The 22,938-nt window shown below is 39.4% G+C and overlaps 2 protein-coding genes across 3 annotated transcripts; both read right to left on the minus strand.

The window, feature by feature from the left end:
- Nucleotides 1–4,431: 4,431 nt before the first annotated feature.
- On the minus strand, nt 4,432–14,820 carry LOC133983304 (solute carrier family 45 member 4-like). Of its 2 annotated transcripts, none has more exons than XM_062422343.1 (13): nt 14,685–14,820; nt 12,561–13,486; nt 9,630–9,818; nt 9,356–9,535; nt 8,497–9,146; nt 8,065–8,211; nt 7,716–7,964; nt 7,427–7,546; nt 7,113–7,212; nt 6,898–6,978; nt 6,642–6,772; nt 6,271–6,339; nt 4,432–5,485 (listed from the first exon to the last, which is right to left on the minus strand). In XM_062422343.1, the coding sequence occupies exons 2-13, from the start codon at nt 12,823–12,825 to the stop codon at nt 5,189–5,191; spliced, it is 2,478 nt and encodes an 825-aa protein (XP_062278327.1). In that variant the 5' UTR covers nt 12,826–13,486; nt 14,685–14,820; the 3' UTR covers nt 4,432–5,188. The 2 variants fall into 2 exon arrangements, with proteins under 2 accessions (XP_062278327.1, XP_062278328.1); XM_062422344.1 differs by lacking the exon at nt 14,685–14,820 and adding an exon at nt 13,981–14,093.
- Nucleotides 14,821–16,544: 1,724 nt separating this feature from the next.
- gpr20 (G protein-coupled receptor 20) lies at nt 16,545–18,624 on the minus strand. The gene is made up of 6 exons (XM_062423004.1): nt 18,430–18,624; nt 18,071–18,337; nt 17,729–17,973; nt 17,398–17,482; nt 17,000–17,125; nt 16,545–16,891 (listed from the first exon to the last, which is right to left on the minus strand). Exons 1-6 carry the CDS (start codon nt 18,622–18,624, stop codon nt 16,739–16,741), a joined length of 1,071 nt encoding a protein of 356 aa, XP_062278988.1. The 3' UTR covers nt 16,545–16,738.
- Between the last annotated feature and the right edge of the window lie 4,314 nt (nt 18,625–22,938).

Consider the following 22,938-nt stretch of genomic DNA (forward strand, 5'->3'; position numbering starts at 1 on the left):
ACAATCATATGATCCCTGAAAATCACGACGAATTCCACATCAAAGCATAACAGCACAGTTTTTTTACATCCAAGATTTAGACGCTTGTTTGATTTTGATACTTGTTTTCAGTGTAATCGACATCTTCTAATAATGTTACAGCACAAATGAGGACACACAACCACTGCAGAGGTAGTCAAGCACTACATGAGGCCTTTAAACACAAGAAACTGTTGCAAAGGCACAACAAGCAGGAGTGGGAAACTTGCATTTGGATAAGCAGCAGAGACATTTAAGAACAAGTCTTGAAACAAAGTGCAGATAAACTGACACAGTATCACTATGTATGTCATCCCTTTAATCTGCTCCCATGCAAATCCCCCAAAAATCTATTAAAGTTTTCCTTAAGAGTGACACACTTGCTATTTAAGTCACTTATTTTGCTTCTTTTTTTTAAACAATAGGCTACATCAGATCTGAATCTCACCTTCTGAGTTTGGAGGTCACCAATTTAAAGAAAACACTTTCCAGGTGAAACTGATTTTCGTTGTGAAACTACAACAGCAATAACCTTCTTTACTGTATGTCCCTTATGAGATCAGACTGTTATGAGGTGAGCTTGTCCATGAATCTTTTAAACATTATGGCTGTACATGCTTGTCATGTGGCCTCTGCAGCATGAAAGTCTTAATTTACAGCAAACTTTTCACGACGAAAGTACTTTGGACTTGAGCTTTTTGTTTCGTTGCAACTTTGACACGTGATCTCAAGTCACAAGCTGCACAGGTAAAGAGATACTTTCAGCCAATGATCTCAATGAACGCGACCACAACTCTACAAGGTAATGAACAACGAACGCTTCTGTTTCAGCTCACTAACCTCCTCACGAGCAGCCGTGCAGCTCCTCATTCATCCCGCTCCTCATACATGATGACAGTCTGGAGCCGAAGTCACAAGAACTGCGCAGCAAACTCCTCCACTCAACTCATCCCACTTTGCTTCATGTTCACTGTCTGCCAGTCAGCCGGCTTCCTGTTTCTCTATGTGGAGGTGTAAACATGCGCATTGACGATTTGGGGAAGCATTTCGCAGTATGACAGGATAATGAAAGTACAGTTCCCGTGTTTCAATACATCTCAGCTTTACTGATGTAATGTTTAAAACAAAAATTCTGTGAAGTGACATTCAGTAATTGTCACTTAGCCTACAGTGTCACTTAAAGGACCAGTGTATAAGATTTAGGAGCGTTTAGTGGTAGGCCTAATGTTGCAGATTGCACCCAAATCCTTCTCCTCCTCTCTCCGTCCCCTTCCCAGAGTGTAAGGGAACCTATGGTGGCTGCGAAACTTGCAAACAATATGAAAAGGCCCTCTGTAGAGCCAGTTTTGGGTCAGTCTGTTCTGGACTACTGTAGAAACATGGCAGTGCAACATGGCGGACACTGGATACAGTGTCCAAGTCGGGGGCCCCATTTATTCCTATTAAAGTTCATCAGTGGCGCATGAAGTCAAAAAAGCCACTTGCTGCTGTAGGAATTATCTAGATGAAAACATCCTGTGCACGTTCTATGGGCCCAATGCGTCCAGTAATATGCTCATTACAGACTTCTGCCAGACTGCTAACTTTCAGTTTAGCCCCCTGGCTAACGTTAATGGGGATAAAACAAATTGTTTTAGTGCTGCTCTTCTAGACTTTCAAATTGACCGAATGGATCAAATTCGGATAGTGAAACAAATAATTTTGTGGGGGTTGTGATGCTCAAAAAATATATCCGCTGATTTACAGCTGTCTCTTTCAAAGGGGAAAAGTATTTTTGGGCCCAATAGTATCACGAGATGTAATTACAGGGTTTGGCCACTATGTCAAATTAGCTTCAGAGCCAAAGCTGTTCATGGGGGCCTGGGCAGGCTCCATGGAATATTAAGGACCCTTTTTAAGTTAATGAAAACACAATGATTATTATTATCATTATGAGATGATAATTCACTAATTAAAACATACCCATGCATATTATATTCCATTTTTGCCAATTGGTCTCCCTAAATATTACTCTGGTCCAGTAAATAGTATGATGAAAAAATACAAAAATAATCTTTAAGCTCTGTTAAAGCTCTTAAAGCTTTGTTTTCCACTTTAGGGGCACAGTTCTGTGATTTTAGAGTAAACAGAATTTACATAATTTGTTTTTAATTGCAAAGTGTAACGTTTTATTGTGGTGGTGTTTCCCTTTAAGTTTGATCCAGTTGTGATTGCTCATAGTGGCCTGCAGGTGGCAGTGATTTGCTAGTAAAGCATGAAACCAGTCAGAAAGCACTTCTGAGTTGTATGTCTCAGTTGTTTTTGTACAGCTCAATTTGAATTACTGCTAAACTGCTAAATAAATCAGTTTTCCAATAACCACCCCTATTATTTGTAGAGATCAAAAGGAAAAGACAGACAACTGAAGGTGCATTGTCTTTTTTTTTTAATTATCGGTACAAAAATACCTTGTTCCCATTGTACAAAGTCTATACAGCAGCAAAAGAACCAAAAATCTGAATATTATCCTAGAAGTCAAAAACATTTGTATAAAATCATAACACTTCTAATTCACAGCCTAGTTCAAGAAGAAGGTTCTTATCTGGATAACTATGCTGAACCCCCAACAGATGTTTTTAAATATCACTATGTTTTCAGATTTGAGTGGGCAATAAACTGAGTTTAATTTAAAATAATGTAATTTTACATCATCTGTCATTTCCTGCTCTGGTTCACTAATCCATATAAAGCCAAATGCATATTTATCCAGTAGTTTGGCACTAGTAGTGGAAACTGTCTTCTCCTCAGAAAAAGGTTTTGGTGGAATCTCAAATATTTAGACTAGTTGAAAAAAAATAGCCTTTGGTTCACCAGTCTTTTTCTAGTCTTCTAACAAAAAGATTAGAAAGAAAAGTTGAAGTGCACCATCAGGTTCCACTATGAAAGAAAAAATCACTTTATTTTTTGATTTACACGAACTTGCCATAATGTGCAGTGCCAGTCAAAAGTTTGGACACACTTTCTCATTCAAACTCCTAACTCGTAACACGTACAAAACTTTGTACCCTAACTTCTTATCAAAAGGTGCTTTTGAGCTATTCTTAAATAACACAACCGCACACACACACACCACAACACACACTAATCAAGTGTCTGCATTATTTACAAGTAGTGAGTAATTCTATATTTTCATAATATTTTTCTCAACACTTTCCTTTCTGATGCAAAAGTCAACAGAAAGAGGATGTTCCCTTTTTAGTGCTTGTAAATCAGGCTGTGTGAATCTTGAGGCGCAAAGACCACAATGACAGTGATCAAACCAAAGACACTTTCCTGTCATTAAAGGCAGAGGGTGTATCCAATAGGATACATGGTCCCAGAGTAAGAATCAAATTTTAAGGGAATTTTGGTGCTCTCCAGAAGAAAAAAAAAATCTGTGCAATGACTCAAACTTTTCACTTGTGACATTGTTTCCTGTGAGTTGAACAAAGGAGGAAATCATGCAGAGAATTGCATGTTTCACTTTTAGATTAATTTGGTCATGACACCAGTAAGGCGATTATAGGTTTGCAGAGATCCTTGCATAGAAGTGGTCCTCCCTACCATTAGGTGTAAAGCATTACAGGTTTCTGGAACAGTTTTGGAACATGTGGGATTAAATCTCCCCATTGAAACCAAAACTAATAATGCTCCCATTAGTGAGCTGAAGACTGCTGTAGGCGCAATGACGAATAACTGTAAAGGGCACTTACAGTTACCCTACTATTTAACAGTATTAAGGAGGAAGTTTGGAGCCAACAGTGATTAAAGACACTAGATTTAGACAATACACAGGTCTGTAGCTTAATGTACAGTCTACATTGTGCTGACACTGCTAAATATTATCTTGCATCTTGAATGTTCACGATTATCCTCTGCATACTCTTCTCATGTTTGCTATTCTAAGGTAAACTGAAACCTGGCAATAGGCTAGCAGGACAAAGTTTAAGGCAGGATTGATCAGAATGGCACACCTTGCTAATATGTAAACAGTGTTGGATATGACAAATGTGTCATTATGAATTATATTTTGAGACAAAGGCCAGCCTGTATTTTACAATGTAAATTCTCTGTAAACTATTCATAATGGATGACAGTTGAACATTGAGTATGATCAATGTGGATAACAGGTTAATCCGCAGATTGGTACCAAAAAACATAAAGTTAAAACTTCTGGCTAAATTTCTCAACTGCATTATGTGAAAATGTTGTTTGTGTATCATGGCATTAAAGGAGATTATGGCATTCTGAAATTTTCTGTACAGTGGAAAGCTTTTTTTTAAAATCAAACAATGACACTTCTAACCGCACACTTACTTGTAAAACAGATTTCAATACCAAAAATGTGAAGAAAAAATGTGTATGAAAATAAACTGTGCTAAAAATAACTATAATAAAAAATAACTATTTTGTGTATGTCTACAACAAAGGTAGAACGTTTTACTTAGTTTGAAAACATTCTGGTATGTAAAAAAAACAACAATATAATGTCAAGGCATTCAATTAACAGCCTGGAACACAAGTTTACATCTATGTTCAGCCCACAAGTAATGCAGAGGTACACAAAGTGACACTTTTACAGCATTATGATTGTCGACTAAGCAGTTATGGAGCAGCTTTTGTGAAGTAAAATGTCACTAACCCACCACAGCTGCATTTCACGTCAGTTATTATGTCATTCTGCAGCATCGGTGTGACATCGCTGTTGAGAAGTAATGCAGAAAGTGCTATGTGTGCTTCCCATTAATGATTTTGTAATAAAAGCTTTTGTTTCAGCGCTACAAAGTAAGATACAAAAGCCTGACCAAATCACTTCCAGCTGGCTCATTGTGTTTCAATGGCTCACACCCATCTCAAACTTTATCCTATCCATCTAACCATCCAAATATTTATTTGGGTTTGGGTTTGAGGTAGCAACAGGATAAGCAGAGTCCCCCCCAAAAATGTCCAGTCAGTCTTCCAAGAAGATAATCTGTCCAAATCCATCCCACACGTTTTTCTGTAGATAACACATCAATTTTATGCAACGTTTAACCTCTTTCTTTGTCTCTCCTCCTTCAGCAAGACTGACTGTCAAATGAGTAAACCAGATCCAAATGCTCTGTAATATGCTTGGTGAGGATAAACATAAAACCTTATATCGTATTAATGCTTAGGCAACAGAGTGATTCTCTATCTTCTTCACACTATCTCTGTCTGCGAGGTCCAGCAGAGCCAGACTCTGACTGGTCCTTTCTCCATTTGCGTCTGACTCTACAGGCAAACCCGCCAAGCCCTGGTCCGTCGCTGAGCTGTTGGGCTCCACATCAGGATAAATAACGAGGAAACAGGCAGAAAGGAAGCCAAGGAAGGAGCCACCAGAGGCCATTACAGGGATGACACGCACACTGTCAACTGCTTCTATGACAGCTCCAAGGGCTGATGCAACCAGAATCTGGCTGATGTAGACCTGGAAATACAGCAAAATGCATCATGTTATTATAGCCTTCAACCAGAAAAATGCTGTTTGTGGACCAATATCAAGTCTAATAGCAAAATCTTGCACCTGGATGTTATCTCTCAACTGAATGGGTGTTATTAATGGTTATTAGCTTCATAGATACAGGTTAGAAGAGATCTGTTACACCTACTAGTAGGTGCATATTAACCCAATTTAATAGAACCTAATAGTAGGTAATATGTTGCTATGTTAGATTACAAAAAATATTATGTTTTATAATGTGACAACGCTGTGGTGGAGGTTTAGGCACAAAAACTACTTGGTTAGGGTTCGGAGAAGATCATGGCTTGGATTAAAATTATTACTTTTAATGTGGTTAAATGTGACAACCGTCTGTTATGAATGCAGAAAAATTTGGTAAAAATTTCAGGTTAAGATGCTGTAAGCGATCACTGTTCTAAAATTGTCGTTTCCAGCTTGTAACAAGCAGGTTGCCAGCTAACTATCTAGCCACCCAACCCACTTCCTCCTAAAAAGGGGAAATCATCTTATCAAGTTATCTTATATTGATGTCATTTGAACTGTAACTTCCCCAGGTCATAATTAAAACGGCTGCTAGATGGCGTCTGTGAATCAAAGTTACCCTCCACCTTACCAATGGATGATGACACTCTTCTGAATCTACTAGTAATGTAGCAGGCCTCTTCTAACCCATATTTATGAGGCTGGTAATGCCCTTTCAATTGAGGGATTACATTCAAAGTGGGTGAATGTTACCTGGATGGACTACTCACCTGGCAGGATAAGATAGCACAGTCAATACCAAAACCTCTTCGAGTATTTGCTGGACTATGGTGAATGTACTAAGGAAAGGAAGATGAGGAGAGAGACTGTGACTTCAATTGCAGATTTTTTCCATTAGATAACTAGTATAAAAGGTTTTTATGATGTAGAGTTTTATGCTTTCAATAAAGGAAAACTCATGAAAGTCTTATTGTGTAACATCAGTTAGGAAAAGTATGTGTGTGTGTGTGTGTGTGTGTGTGTGTGTGTGTGTGTGTGTGTGTGTGTGTGTGTGTGTGTGTGTGTGTGTGTGTGTGTGTGTGTGTGTGTGTGTGTGTGTGTGTGTGTGTTAGTGTGTGTGTGTTATATTTGCGTAAAATACCTCTTTGATTTCATGGTACTGCCCAAGTAATGCATAGGGACAGTAGGAGATACTCATGGAGATGACACCCATGCTGCTGATCATCACCATGGCAACATACACATTAGGGAAGATAGCCATCACAGCAGTTCCTAAGGTGAGGACGGATGTAGTGATACAGATACATCATTTTTTTCACATTAAGACAATATGCAAACTCTTCAAATCTACTATACCACTACTATTTTAATGTTGGTATTCAATTGTGTAAACTGACCTATCGAGAAGCTCAGAGTTCCAACAATGTAGATGACCTTAATGCTCAGGTCAAAATTATCCAGGGACTTCTGAAGGATAGCTAGTGGAGAGAAATAACAATTATTGAAGGCGGATTTGGGAAGAGGGTCAGTTCTGTATGTAAATACAGCAATTAAGTGGTTTGAAGTTCTAATTTGAAAGTGGAAACTGTGTATGTATGTGTGTGTGTTTTACCAGAGGAGATAGCAGCAGTAGCCGCGTACACCACCAGCCCCCAGCAGCCCATCTGTACTCCTCTGTTATAATCTTGTAGCTTTGTGGAATTGGCTGGTGCCTGAGAAAACATAATAATTGTAGTAACGTTATACAACACTTGTAGATTACACTCAGATCAGTGTCTATTGTTTATTTGGCATTTATAAAAGACACAGACATAAATGATTGTGTGTAATGCGCTGCGTTTATGTGCTTTGTTTGTACATGTATGTCAACAATGATGATCAAATAATAAAACACACAAGAGCATGAGGGTGTGTGAGTATGTGTACCGTGGGCTCTCCATTGTAGATCACCTGTCCCATGAAATCAGTATAAAACACAGCTTCAGCTATAATGGAGAACCATGTGACAAGGTGACATATGCACAATCTCCACAGCTGTTTCGGCATCTATTGAGAACAGAAACAGAGATGAGAAATCAAGATGAGCAGGTGTACGTGGAACAGGACTTTGACAAAATGGGAGGTCAAGTTTAAAATGTTTTGAATGTGTAGTATTGCAACACTAAAATAGGAGCAAAAACACCTCAATATTTACGATATTTCCATTTTACCTCACCTTAAACATGGACAACCAGAGCAGACGCACAGTCGTCCCCCTTTCTGCTCCCACCTCACTGGCAGAGCCCTCAGATGACAGACTGCTAACTGACAAATGCAACTCCCGCTTGTCTGCACAACGCTGGAGGTCGCTCAGATCATTCAGACTGCGGGAGGTGGTGATTCGCTGAGGGGTTGAAGGCACTGTTCGTCGCAGCCGATAGCGCTGGGAACCCACTCGTCCATAGTAGGAGAAAGTGAAAGAGGGCTGGAGATGGAAAAATGAAGATCAGCTTTTTTGCCTTTGAACCTTTTCTGTTAATTAATTATGATTAAAGTGATTTCTTTGAAAAAGGATGCAGTTGTACTTGTCTGTAGAAGGTGTGTGGGTGTGGTCGGGATAAAACTGAGGTATTGGAGGGCCGGTTTGGCACCCTAGTGGCAGCGTGGCCTTTCATTGCATTGGAGTGTTCAGAGGAGGACAAGCCAGTATTGAAACCATTGGCAACCTTGGTCTGCTGGACAGGAGAGAGACACACATGGTTAATACACAAAAAGACACTCAGTACATAGGAATATATATTTCTGAAGCCCAGCACTAAGATCATCTGTCTTTGAAGAGTTCCATATTATCCCTATTGCAAAAATAGGAATAATAATCACATAGAAAATCCTTCAGGCTACTTGAGTTCATTTGTTTCTCTGTGAGCAATAACATTTTTCACAGCCTCACAGTAATTTCAAAATGCATTCATGGAATCATATACAACTGTAACAGCTGATTTCGAGCTGTACTTCACCTGGGTTTTTAGACATGAGTCCTCTGAGTCAGAACTGCTCTGGGGGAGAGGAGGAAGATGGTTTGTTGGATCCTTAAGCTCAGCCAAGGTGGGACTTCTAGGCTCCAAGACCGCCATCCCATCAGTAAGGACAGGTGGTCCATCGGGAGGATTACTGTTATCTGATGGCTTGAAAACATCTTCCGCCTGTGTCTCTGGTAGAAAGTGATGCACCTCTGGCAGGAAGAGTTGTGAGTCTGGGTCGAGGTCAGAATCCAACTCGATTGTAGCATCTGGCATGGCTAAGACTGAATCACTTTTACTCCGCACTCGCTCTACAGTAAGGAAATCCATTTCCTCGTCCTCGGGATCTGATTCCAGAGCTGGAGCGAAGGCATCCTCCTCTGCAATCACATCAAGTAAAGGCGGCGTGTGGCCAGCAGGCCTGAAAGACAACTGGCTGTTCAACTCCCCGCTTCCTGTGGTTTTAGGCTGGCGGGATGGGGCAAAATGCCGTTCTGGGATACTGACCATGTGCAGTGTGACAGAGATAATGAAGATGATGCCTGCAAACAGGAAGAGGACTTGTTCCTGTGACCTAAATGCACGTCCCAGAGCTGTGCCAGTCCAGTCTAGACCACCTAGCATGTAGCCCACTGCTCCACCAAGACCTGGAGAGACAGGAGTAGACATAGACACACATTTCTGTTATTGTGCATGACACAAGGGACTAATGCAAGGACTTTCTGAAACTGTACTGTTTACAAATACATGTTTAAAACATTGTGAGGAGGGTGTTGAAAATGATTTGTGCATTATGACAATGTATATGTGTGTATCACCTATAGATGTTTGAGAACAATCTGTATGTGTGTGTTACCAGCAGAGAAGGCATGAATATTTAGGGCCATATCTTGCTCCTCAGTATCAGCAACATCAAGAAGGTATGCTCTAATTGGTCCCTCAGAGGCATCAGCGCAGAAGTCCAGGACCACTACACCAACTACAGTAAGGACGATGCCAATTGGCTGGCTGTCTGGGGTATCGCCAACGGACAGACCTGAAAGAGCATCACAAATTAAATAGAGCTGCGATTAAAAAGTAATTAATGTAATTGTAAACAGCAGTAATCCTCTATGAGACCTTCTACTCACCTATTAATGATCCATTTAAAAACATTGCCACCCCCAGCAGGACACCTACACACAGGGCCAGGATGAACGGTCTTCTCCTGCCCCACCGCAAAGTACAGCGGTCACTGGCTGAGCCAATCACAGGTGTGAAGAGGAGACCCAGGATCGGACTGAGGAACCACGTTAAACTGTAATATTGCTCAGGAAGACCTAAAACACACACAGAGAATACAGAAAATTAATTCAGATACAGTAAAATCAGATTAAAGCCAAGGCAGGACTTAATCGAATTCACGAGGCAAGCAAAGGGACTAGGTGAAACAATTTTTTCTTCTGAAGGTCATGTGAAACAATGTTTTACCTGGTGTGTCTCAACTTGTTGTTATATTTGACACCATAGTTAAATAATAAGCTACAATAACAGACTATGAGTTGCTGTCTGTGCTTTAACAATAATATAACCCCTGAGTCTTGCATAGCAGCATTTCCTGGGCTACAGTTCAATAGAATAAAAAACATCAGAGGGCACTCCGGTGTTGACACAGTTTATTTGCAGATATAATCTCTATGAATCAGCAAAGAGCAACAGATGTAAATGAGATATATAACATGCAGTAAAGGTTTGTGTTAGTACTCTGTCAGCACTGAGCATGAAGATTAAAACAAGCTTTGCTATGTGCAATATAGTTGCCTTTTTGTTCCTTTTTACACTATTTACATTGTATTTCTGATAACGCTTGTTTCACTTGTTTATTTGAAAAAACATTTTCATTGAATTTAATTTGTTTTATTTATCATAAACCGTGTCAAAAAGGTCAGGTTTCCCTTAAAGTAATTGTTGTTATGATTCTCACATTAACTACTGACTCAACAACTGGGTTCTTGTTTGTGGTCTTCTTTATGAATTACTCATACTTGACTGTTTTTTGTGCTGTCATGTTGGGATAAAGCTCACTGAACCAACCTATTCATACCACTCTCATGCATCAACTTGCAGGAGATTCCCCTGCATTCCTATCCAGAGCTGAAGAAACACTAGCGCTCATTAACAGCTTCCTCTACCGAAGTCTTTCAGAGTGGCAAGGACATTTTTGATAATGAGGGGGCTTGTTACAACAACAAAAACAGAAACATGCACCAGACAGGGAAGTGGTGAAATCACCACAAGTTAGCCAGAAGACAGAAGTAGGCTTCAACATACATTTTTATCAGGAAACATTAATTTCAATACCAATGTGTTTTGGCAATTTCTGACATGGGTCACATATTTGTAACATTTATGGGAGACCAGCTCTCAGTTCTAGAAAAAAACCGCGATGTCTCAGATGACCTACATCCTGATTTATTAACCCTTTGAGAGAAGTGGACTTTTAGTTTCAATCTAAAAGTTTCATTGCTGTGAATTCAGTCAGCTGCCTGGATGAGCTGGCTGGTTCTCACGGGAACAACATGTTACCCACGCTGCCTTGCTCTGCTCTTGCTGTCACTCTCCCTTAAGTCAACAAAACAGCTACAAAAGTTAACCACAATCACTCTTTTAGGACATAGTTTGGTTCATGCTGGAGTACCACCTTTATTCATATTTGATAAATACATTTGAGAAACTTTACTAAATGTTGTTGTTTTTTGTGAGAAAATTATTTGAGAAATACAATAATAAATTATTCTTTAAGGGAGCTTGCTGTATGAGATTATTGCTGATCAGGAAAAAAACAAACAAGGAGAGCTTTAAGGGTTTCCTTGGATTTCCAAGTGAAATTTTACATTCCAACCTCAATAACTTCAAAATCTTTTACTAAATTAGCAACAAACATACATTTCTGTGTAGCTTTGAAGGGTTGATTAGTTATGTTTATGAATAACAGCATTTGGACTCACTGCCCTAGGAGTGCTTTGAGTAAGTGTCCAACTGGTAAGAAATATTACCAAACAAGGTTTGGCAGCATATTTATTTAGAGTTAAGACACATGAGCTGGAATATGTGTCCCTGTAGAGGAGTCGTAAATATGTGCATCTACTGTACTCACAGACAACCCAAAAGAGAGAACTCATAAGTACACGTTCAAGCTTGAGGAGATCCGGGAAATTCAGCTAACGACTATAGATAGATTTATCTGATGACAATATACAAAACTGAAATCACCCGTTCCTCACACACAGTTCAGCTGTGTGTTATTGTGTGTATTTGTACAAGGTTGACTCTGGTGAAGTCAACCATGTAAAAACCAACTGCTAATGTTTCAGCTGCTCAGAGTGGGAGTACATAATTCAGGTTTAACATGTTAATGTTTCTGAAGGTGATGCTGCCACAAACTGATGGGTTGTGACTTTTTAAGCATAGTCTTTACTACAATATTGTTAACAGGGAGGAAAACAGTGAGACTGAAATGCGCTGTGTTAGACATTCTTGTCATACCTTGCCAGGAGAAAATGCCTTTGTTCCATTTCTGCAATGGTGGCAAACCTGACATCAAACTGCATAGGCCCTACTGCGGGGAACATAGGTTACATGACACAGTGTGGATCCGGGAGATCCACAGATCCAGTCTAGCTATTGCAGTGACAGTCACGTTCCACAATGCTGCTATTGTCACCTGACTACCGTTGCGCCTCAAATTTAGAGTGGGGGGGGGGGGGATTTTCTTGCCGCTGTGTATACACGAGTAGAAAGTAGAAAATAAACAACAAAAATGAGTTGCACTAATAACGATTTCCCCACGACTGATGTCTGATGTATATATAAGTCAGGTGTGAATGTCAGTTTCGGCTTCAGGTTCTGTCACAAATTCACCTTGTATGCATTAAAATGTGCTGGCAACACAAAACTGTGGAAATTCCCACGTTGCATGTATTGCTGAATTTTCGACTTTACCTATGACATCACCAACAGCTGTTTCAGTGTGAAAAGGTCAAGCGTGCATCTGTCTCCACGTCTGTACTACGTCTCCTTACCTATCTGCAGCAGCACTGGTGTCACCAGGGCTGTTTCCATGGCGTAGCAGAACTCACGGCCAAACATCACAGCCCCGTGCATGACCCAGCGATGCAGAGGAATCCGCATACCTCGACCCTCTTCAACCCCACCCTCTGCATCCTCCTTCTCACTGTCACTGTCTTTTCCTTCTTCCTTAGGTGTCCTCCTCTCAGGAAGGCCTAAAGTCTTCCTCTCCTCTGCTTCTCCTCCCATTAAGGTCTCGTTTGACTTGAGAGGAACCATTTCTTTTACTGGATGGTTGATATGTAGATATTATTTTCCTAGATGTGTAAGTACCACTGTACTATGTTATAATGAACTAATAGAAGATGTAATGTCCATTGTTTTCATCCGATCAATCGCAGCGAAAAGAGTCCAAGATTATTATTCAGGGAGCATCTCTGGTTGGCACCTTCAGGATTCAAAGATGAACCGTGACTGTGATCAGTTCAATGCCAAAGACTTGCAAATAACTGAGGAGGAGGTAGGAATCATCATTATATTGAGATTGAAGATGTCCAAAAAAAAGATGTGGTAAAAATATATGCCATATATTTTATCCTGTGGGCATCTTGCTGATATTTGAGCGGTGATCTCGATTCAGTAGGTCAGCAGGAGAGCAGTGGTGTCCTTTGCTGTGGTTTGTCCTGGGCAGCTCCAGAGGTATGCAGAGGGGAGGAGTGGGAAAGAGAGGAAGAGGTGGGAGGAGAGGGGTGGTGATATGTGTATTATGTGTTTCAGTAACTGTGTGTTTGTGGTGAGCTGCTGTCAGGGTTATAGTAGGTGTGTGACTATGGTGGCTGTGTCAGTGTGCATTGGAGGTTGTGTGCACACAGCTTTTGGATTGTGTAAGATTTGAGAGTGTGTCAGCAGAAAAAGTCAGAGCCAAAGCATGAGGAAACTCCTGCAAAAAAACAGACACCAGTTAGTCAGTAAGCCAAAGCTACGATAGCATACAGAGGGTAGCATTGCCTTGCTTTTCAACATATCTGCAAAGATACAGAAAGAAATATTACAGACAAAGTATATTTCTTTCTAGTCATTTTTTTAACTATACAAAATAGATCAAGGAACATTTTATCGACAGCTTCCACGTTGAGAAACTATTTTGGTGTGGTTGGGTCCCCTGACAGGAAAAATGCTGCCCTGCATTAAAACAAAGCAACAAATGCAAACTCAACGCAAAACTAACCGTTTATTGAGGGGATAAACGTGAAGGAATGAAGTACTAAAACAATTTTAAGCCACACCTTATCTATCTGAAGTTACAATAAGACTTTCCACTGATGTCTCATCTAAGTCTGTTTTCATAGGCATAACCTTTGCACCACGACTACCTAATAACACATTATGAAATCATACGTGTTAGGTTGAGTTAGGTGTTAGGGTGATACAGACCATGTATAACAGCGATGTGATCTGATTAGACTTGATGGCATATAGTTAAGCCCCCTTCTTCTTTTCCAGTCGTTACTCACTCATTGTGTCTCTTTTGATTGAGGTTCATAAACCACAGCTCTCCGAAATTCGTGGTGAGTAAGTAAATATTTAAACAAAACTAACTCAGCTTTAAAACGCCTCCAGTGAGTGTGTGAGAAACTCGACTCAAGTTATAATGTTTTCATGTAGTAATAGTGTAACCTGTGTTAATGAAGTAACCACTCTGTACATGTTTCAACCTCACCTCAGCACGGTTCAAAATGTATGTTTCACACCGCGGAATGAATGGTAGTAAAGGTTGAGTAGGTGTGTGAGTGTGTGTGTACTCGTTTAACCAGTCGGGGCTTGTTTTGTCAGTGGCCGCCGTTCAGAGCATTAACGCTGATTTACCTGCGCTACCTACCGACCTGCTGTAAAATCTGTACTACAGATTATTAGTTGCTTTAAGTGTCTGACGACTGTGCACATGGCACCAGACACATGTGTTAAGTCCAACTGGCTGAAATCCCCTGACTCTGGGTGACTTCACGTACAGTTAACATTAAATGGGCTTACATTACCTTAGCGAGCTAACCCCAGGTTGGCGAATAAATCAGGGCTAACGTTAGCAATGTACAGGGAAGGGATGCGCTCATAATAAAAATAAAAAAGACGTCATGTACCTGGACTTGTACTCTTGTACGTTATAGTCGAGCCATGTCCGCCTTCTGTGAGTTTTCGATACCCGGACAGCAAAAAACCCTCGATTTAGGTTAGCAATCTGGCTAAACTTTGCCAGCTAACTGAGTGAGCATCTGGTACACTACACCCATCAATCTCAACGGGTTTCCACAGTAACAAAGCGGGGCGTGGTCACGGGACAACGCAGATGGCGTCGGCAAAACACTTGCAGTGATGATGGTTAGTGCCAATAAAGTTAAGGAAATTTCTTTTAAACTCATTCATCAAGTCTATCCGGCTAAGAATGATCTTGAAAAGAGATTTAAGAGAGACATTGATGTGAGTTGTAGTTTTTGTTATGAATGACCAGAAACTATGGTGACATTGCCCATTTGTGAAGATATTCTGGCAAAACTTTTGGGATTTTATTGTTGTTGATTAAAGTTTTAATTTAATTTGGAAGAATGTATTGTTTGGTCTCTCGGAATATAACACAGAAAAAAAATTCTCATTTGTACATGATAAATCTTATTATTATAATGGCCAAATTCCATATCCATAAATGTAAATTTACAGGTAGGAAACCATGCTTTATTGCATTTAGTAATGTGATCAAACAATACTTTAATTCAATTAAATACTCCCAGAAACCAAAAGCAATTAAAACTGTCACACATTGTGCTTCGTTAAAAATCTTTATATAAATCCCCATCCCCCTAGCGTTAATTTCTAGTTGAAATGTGTACATTTTCCTTACATATACATTTACATTTCTTTGTGTTTGTTATACTGTATGTACCTACAATGTATATGGTTTTGTACACATTGTGTACATATAAACTGTTTTTTTTTGTTGTCAATTTAAAAAAAATATTATACTTACAGTAGCCTACATTCCTCATCAATTAATAATAATACCAGTTGTCATAAATTTAAAAACTAGGCCCGTCATCAACAATTAATAATCAATCAAAAGAGGTATCATATTTCAAATTATAATCATGGAAGTAATACAAAGCAAAACATTTGACTTGCTTGAACATGTCTTTATTTCCCCCCTAATTTCCCTAATATGCATTTAATGTGTTATTTTTCTCCTGTAAAGAGAAGTTTTGATGATGCTACTGATTGTGAAAATAATGACAGTGTTTACTTAACAGCACATAATATCAAACAACTGCTGTCCAAACAGTCAAAATGTAGATGTGTGTGTCCTCCAAGCAGTTTTCATTTTAGTTATACAATTTTCTTGTCTCTGATGCTCATCAAGGGTGAGCAATGTTGCCCTCTGCTGCACAAAGTGGTTATTATTTCGAGATATTGGGTCTTTTGAAGGGGTCAAGATATGAATGGGGACATGTAATCCAGGCCATAAAACCTATTCTTCCATGTGGAAAACAGGAACAGGTGTGGTCTGTTTTATGCTATGTTCCATCTTTACTAATATCCTTGTTTTCCACACACTTCTTTGGTGGGCATAACAGAGGTCACAAGAGGTCACAAGTATTTACTCCTCTTGCTGCTCCTTTTACAGTGGCCATGGTCATCTTGCTCAGCTGCAGGATTTATTGAGGGATTACAGCATGAAAGGAAACTTAAGTTTGGTTATGTCATATAGTCTGTGTGCCAACACACTTTAAGGGTAAAATATGTGTTGAAATATGAATTGCATACAGAATTATAACACATGGATGTATGATTCCTACATGCTATAATACTTGTAAGTCAGCTTTGTATTCTGTTGTATTTGGCAGCAAACTAGCCCAGTGGTCAGGGAGACTGTCCTGTTCTCTGTTGCACTGGTATCTCAGTTTTGTTTTTTGTTTTTTTGTTTTTTTTTAAAAAGGGTCGTTCCTCAATAATAAATTATTAATAACAGCATTGGCTGTCAATCCTGAGCTCTCCTTACTGTGCCATCACACACTAATGCTGTTGTTACTGGTCAGCATTTTGCAGAGTCCAGAAATATTAGTAATATCTCCCCAGGCAACTTTCAGGTGTCTTCACCTCATGTGAGGGGGATTTACAGTGTATGGTTCTTCCCCACATTGTCTCTCTACACTGAGGTGGGAATCTTGGTCATCATGATCACATTATTAGAGATAGCGTAGACTGTTCCTCCTGAGCCCTTGGAGCTTTGCTGCATGCTGATGATGTCACCACTGGTCTGCTCAGGATCTGCACGACGGAAAATATTTCTCATCGTGGTCTGGGGGGAGAAAAGGACAGTACATTATGAGTAAATAACTGAATGAATAATAGATGGACAAACTGACACACACACACACACACACATACACAGTGACTCCAGTTTTACCTGGAAATTGTTTGTGACAAAGCAGTAGACAACAGGATCCATACAGCTATTCAAACTACTGAGAGTGACAGTCAAGTGGTAGACTATCACATGATGAGGCATGTCAGGGTAGAAGTACACCACCACCTACAACACAAAAACCCACAAACCACCACAGCACAGCCACATGATTAGACATAATCCTATAATATTTGACAAAAACCTGTTAATTTCATAAATATAGAAAAGCAGCAACACATCATACATTTCATCATTAAATACCCTACTCCAGCCTACAACCTTTCCATTGTTTGATCTGTATATGCCATGTCATATTGAAGCTTCACAGAGAGTTTAAAGGTGACAAAAATATGATGTCAATATTTAATGTAAACAAAGTGTCGGCGTCTCTCACTTACCTGTCTGATGTGGAAAGGTGTGAAGCAGACAGTGAAAATGATCAGCACAGTGGTCAGCAGCTGAACAGCCCTCCTTCTCCTCTCCCTGAAAACATAGGTAGAGATGCTGCTGTGACATCCAATCAACTGTATGCCAGCAGTGCTTTCAGTGCTGGAACTTTTCATTGTTTTTTGTGCTTGTTTGGTATGTTCTTGTATCAAAAGCATGTCAAAGACTGTCATTTTAAATGTTTCAACACCTGATAGAGGCAAATGACAGACCAGAACAAAAAAGCCTTGGTTTTCTATATACCTTACTTCTTTACATCAGCATAGGTATTGCAAGCTATACCTGCTCTGCTGCATCAGGCGGCGATCAGCAAGGGCCCACATTATCCGCAAAGTGAAAACCACAATGATGACGAGGGGTAGAAAAAACTCAAAGATTGTGAGGAACAGGAGCTTTGAGAGACAGCAGCCTGTGTGCTGGAAAGCAGTGGAGAGGAAGGAGTAGGTGACCACAATGGCAAACAGCCAGACAGAGACACACACGCATTTGGCCACACCGGAGTTCCTCCAACGACGGGATGCTTCAACCTGCAAATACAAGAGAAAAAAAAGCAACTTTAGCTTCCTTCTGTTTTTGAAGCATCCTGCATGTTGTGAAGGGACAGTTTAGGCTTAAAGTACTCACCTGCACTATGGCAAGGTAACGGTCGACACATATACAGGTCAGAAACAAAATGCTGCAGTACATGTTGACAAAGTAGCTGAAGATATGCAGGTAGGAGCAGGTGAGACAAGCTCCTCCACTGTAGTAAAGCAGGATGCGAGTCGGCAGAGAGAGATTCACCAAGAGGTCTGACACTGCAAGGTTGATGGTATAGATCACTGATGTGGTCTTTTGCTTGGTGCGGAAAAAGAAAACATAAAGTGCCACAATGTTGAGCACCATGCCCACCTAGAAGAGATTGTATTTTGTCAATCAATTTTGTCAATCAGAGACTAACTATACATTTAATTCACCATAAGGGATTTATGAAATATACCTACTAGGAATATGAGAGAGTTTATGACCATCAGTGCAATCCAAAGGCCATAGAAGTCATTGTAGAGTCCCTCATCTAAATGAGCTAGTTTTTGGAGATATGCTTCCATGCCACTTCTGTTGCTGGAACTGGCTAGTACAGGCAGGAGGGGAAATGAGGTGTTGATAAAAACCCAGGACTCAGTACTGTTGGAGTTCATTATAATGGTGATTGATGCCGATGCTGATGATAATGATGATGATGATGCAGGTTGGTGAGGACTGTGGGGGTGATACAGATGATGTTTCAGTGTTGGAATCAAAGCTGTCAGACAAAATTACACAATGTTTAAATTCCACTATGCAATAAATGGCTGATACCTCAAAGTTATGTAGTCTGTATTTTATTTAAGGATGCTGATGTCCATTCATATTTTCTATACCCATTCATAGCTGTTGAGGGGCTGGAGGTTATCCCAGCCTGGCAAGGGAAACACCTTGTACACATCTGTCACAGGGTCAAATCAGTATCAGCCAAACACATTCACTTGTACAGGGAGGGTCATGGGTTTTGAAATTGTCATTATCCTATCCTATTAGCCTGTCTTACTCTTTCTTTGTAAAACTTATTTGATAAATGAGGCAATTTTCGCATTCTTCTGCTTTCTGACTAGATTGATGCCTGATCAAAACCAAATAAACTTAATCCTCTCTCTCTATCACACACACAAACACACATCCATCTTCTCTATTTTGCTCTGATGTACACCAAGTTCCTCTAACCTCAGTGTGGTTGTTGGCATGGACATATTGACAAAGCCACTTCAAGCCAGTATTTGGTTTATTTAGACTATCTATTTATATGTAACTGTATTTATTTATTGCTACAGCAATGGGCTCTGAGGGGCCCTGAGTATATTTATTTCTAGTTTTATTCATTAAGGGTAAAATATGTAGATTTTAACTCTTACATAGCACAGATCTTATCCTCATCAGAAATATAGAAAAAACACATCTACATCTTTCTGGTCAAGATGTGACCTTTAAATGTCAGTCATAAGAGGGGAAAAAGATTCTGTGTGGTTTCAGTCCATTTAAATAACTCAGAGTGGATCAGATCTGTACCACAAAGAGTGGTATAAAGCAATCTTAATCTGACAACTGGCCTGTTTATTTACCACCGAGATAGATTAATTCTTCTCGTAAATCGAATACACATACTGGATAAATTATGTGTGTGAACCAGACTACAGTTCTTTTCTAATGACATTAACAATTTAAAATTTGGTGTCATTTCATAAATCAGTCCATACGTTCACATTCAATTTGTAGATGAACATTATGATATTCCAAACACCAGGTAATCCCAGTTTTGAAATCCAGAAATCATCTCAATAAAACTGATAAATCGATAAAGGTGAAATAAATGCTACAGGATGTACAGTGCAATTGTTACTTACAAGTGCAGACAACGGTTAAAATGCAAATTAATTTTTGAAAAGGAGATGTCATTGAAACATGTCATTTTCATGGTGTGGTGATAATGTATCACTGTATCGTTCCATTACAAATGTAGTTTAATTGCTCATGTGCGAACCACAATAGAAAAGTTTAGGAAGTTCTCAGTGTAACTGTGTTGTGTAACCTACGCTCATGGCTCACAACTAATCTCTTAAAACAAAATAATCATCCAGTTGATGAAAAGTGTAGTCTATTCAGACTAATGAGAATAACATGCTCAGCTGAGGGTGAGGCATGAATAATGTGATTCATCTGTATTAACAAGACCGGTCCGGCCACAGAACATTAAGAACACTCAAAGAAATAAATGGGTGTTTTCACAGTAACATCCTCTGATATTATTCAGTTTACTGGTGGTAATTCATCATCATTAACAGAGATTAAGTGTGCTATGAGCGAGGCTGTGGGGTAATTGTGTGTTAAACCACATACTTCCTCTGTTTAGTCACAAATGATAGTGACAAGTAGCCTAATACATTCATGTCGTTTTCATGATGTGTTGTAAACAAAGCTGGGCTTTGAGAAGATGAACGTTTAACACAAATGTATCCTGTTCAGTTATCCAAAATTACAGACTCTTTCTTTGCTAGCAAAGCTTTAGGATTCATCCTTATTTGATATTTCCCTGACTTTTTTCTTATTTGTGGTTTTGAATGAATCGTCTGAAACTTTCAAGTCCCCCCCATGAAATAATGCCCTTAACTTCTCCTTTAGCACGGCCATCAGGCCAAATTCTTAATTTGCCCAATATGGTTCATGACCAAATACCTAATGAAACTAATGAAATAAAATGACATTCCAACAATTTTCTTTCTGTTAAGTACTAATTAGCAAATGTTAGCATGCTAACACACTAAACCAAGTGTCTGCATTTAGCTCAAAGCACCACTGTAAGTTGTTACAGCCCGACGGAGCTATAAGTATGTTTTTTTTAAATTGTTGTTGTTTTTTTGTTTGTTTTTTTCTTGTAAAAGGCCCAAAATGTGGCTTTAGGCCTCTCAGAACATTGAACATATTATTACTTTGCTGATAAGACTTACAGATTTACAGATTATTGACCCTAAATAAATTGATATCTCCGACATGTTGACATGAACATGAAAAGCTACCATGCTTCAGCCAAACACCACATTTATCAGAGCAGTTGTAATCTTAGAATAAACGGACTTCAGAGGCATCAAATAGATTGAAAACTTGAAAACAGGCTTGTGTAGCCTCTGATCTGAGTCTACACGAATAATATGATATCAGTCTGATGCATCACTGTTGCCATCATATTGTTGCTCTTTCTATTCAACATCAAAGATAGTGGTGATGCAATGACTGTAAAGTGATACTGCTAGGAGAGCAGAGGGCTCGGAGGAAAATCACAAATAACACTGTCCAAATAAATTCCAGCAGCGTGGGAGTCCCGTTTGTGTGTGTGTGTGTGATCTTAGGATTGTGTAAAATATATAGAAAGGAAGAGAGACAGGATGGAATAGCAGAATAAAGATCTCACGCTGTCCAACATCAAATTATAGCTTTAAAGAAAGCCCCTCAAGGCAAATGCTGCTGTAATTCTAATATTAGTGACAGTTGTACTGGTATGTGCATTACAAGTTCACAGGGCCTTGTCCATGAACTCTGATTGTTTAACATACAACAAACATGTTCTGGAGAGGACACTGTTTGATATTCGCTGATATTCACTCTACTTAATTTTCACTAACCGTATCCATTTGTGGAAAAACTCATGAATGGAGGAGACATCTGTACTTGCACGCACCTGGGTTTACTGAAGGCTGATTTTTTTTAAAGTTCATTAAGAAAAAACTGTATATAGTCACATTTTTACTCGCTTTTTACTTACCTCTAGAGAAAAAAATGGACCTATTGATTAAACAGGTAGAATAACAGCAGACCAGTCAGAAGTTGACTCCCTCTCGTAATCCACAGGTCCTTGGTCAGCGTCCAAACAGGTGATGCTGGATCATGTCCAAGCAAGGATGTTTCAACTTTCAGTGACCTTTGCACACTTGTATCATCTCTGAACATCCACTTACATCAGCCCCTTGTCTGTCTGTAGCAGTTCAGTGAGAATTTCATATATCTCATCCGTCTGTCAGTTGTGTCTCTCCTTTGAGATTCTTCACTCAAGCCAGTTGGCTGCAGTAATCAACACTCCTCTTCAGATCTGTGCATCAAGAGGTATCCCTGTCATTTCTATCATTTTGCCAGCCTGACTTCTGTTATCCAGATTATTGTTTTCTCCCTTTAGATTACTTAGACACTCTCAGATCCTTCTACTTCTATTGTATGTCTTTCTACCTTCAATGTGACTCTCTTCCGCTCTCTTTATCCCCCCATTAACATCATTTTTAGTCCCTCTCTCTCATTCCCTTCAATGACTCTGTCTTTCTACTTCCCTCCCTCTCACTCTAAATCTCCCCTCAGTTTGGTTTTCAGACAGGAAGTCTTAGTATGTGTTTACATTTTGCTCTGACACGCACATGCATGCCCATGTACACCAATGTTACAATGCACATGCACGAAAATGTCCTTGTGCTCTGGCACTCAACATCATAAGCACAACTCATACATTAAACATGTGATATACTGTTTAGGTCTTTCCAGCTCTTTTCCAAACCATTACATTTTGCTTTGTATAAGGCTTAGACTACTGTAAAACTGAAATTATGGAGGTTCTGAAAGTTCTCTCCCATAAAATAAAGACACAACCTCTTTAAGTAGTTTTTTCATTCGTCTTCTTTAACATGATTAGTGTCATTAGTGTTCCAATTTAGACATATCTTCTTACAGCCTACAGTATATACTGATATCACTCAGAATTTGCATCATAACAAACTCGTAAAATATACAATTGAATGTATACATTACATTGCAATAGACTCTCATGACAGGAGATGTGAGCAACAAATGACCATTGTAAATCATGTAAATGCAAACAACCTACTTTCTATTCATGTTAAACAGTGCACGGATATATTCAGAAAATAAACTTTATGACAAAT

Source organism: Scomber scombrus, chromosome 7 (genome assembly GCF_963691925.1).
Source record: "Scomber scombrus chromosome 7, fScoSco1.1, whole genome shotgun sequence".
Classification (NCBI taxonomy): domain Eukaryota; kingdom Metazoa; phylum Chordata; class Actinopteri; order Scombriformes; family Scombridae; genus Scomber; species Scomber scombrus.

Coding starts and splice junctions, on each gene's coding strand:
- LOC133983304 (XM_062422343.1), bottom strand. CDS start 12,825: ATGGTTCCTCTCAAGTCAAACGAGACCTTAATGGGAGGAGAAGCAGAG. Junction 8,212..8,496: donor ACTCATGTCTAAAAACCCAG/GTGAAGTACAGC, acceptor CCTGTCCAGCAG/ACCAAGGTTGCCAATGGTTT. Junction 6,979..7,112: donor TACTGCTGCTATCTCCTCTG/GTAAAACACACA, acceptor TCTCTCCACTAG/CTATCCTTCAGAAGTCCCTG.
- gpr20 (XM_062423004.1), bottom strand. CDS start 18,624: ATGAACTCCAACAGTACTGAGTCCTGGGTTTTTATCAACACCTCATTT. Junction 17,483..17,728: donor CGCCTGATGCAGCAGAGCAG/GTATAGCTTGCA, acceptor CTATGTTTTCAG/GGAGAGGAGAAGGAGGGCTG. Junction 16,892..16,999: donor TTGTCACAAACAATTTCCAG/GTAAAACTGGAG, acceptor TTCTCCCCCCAG/ACCACGATGAGAAATATTTT.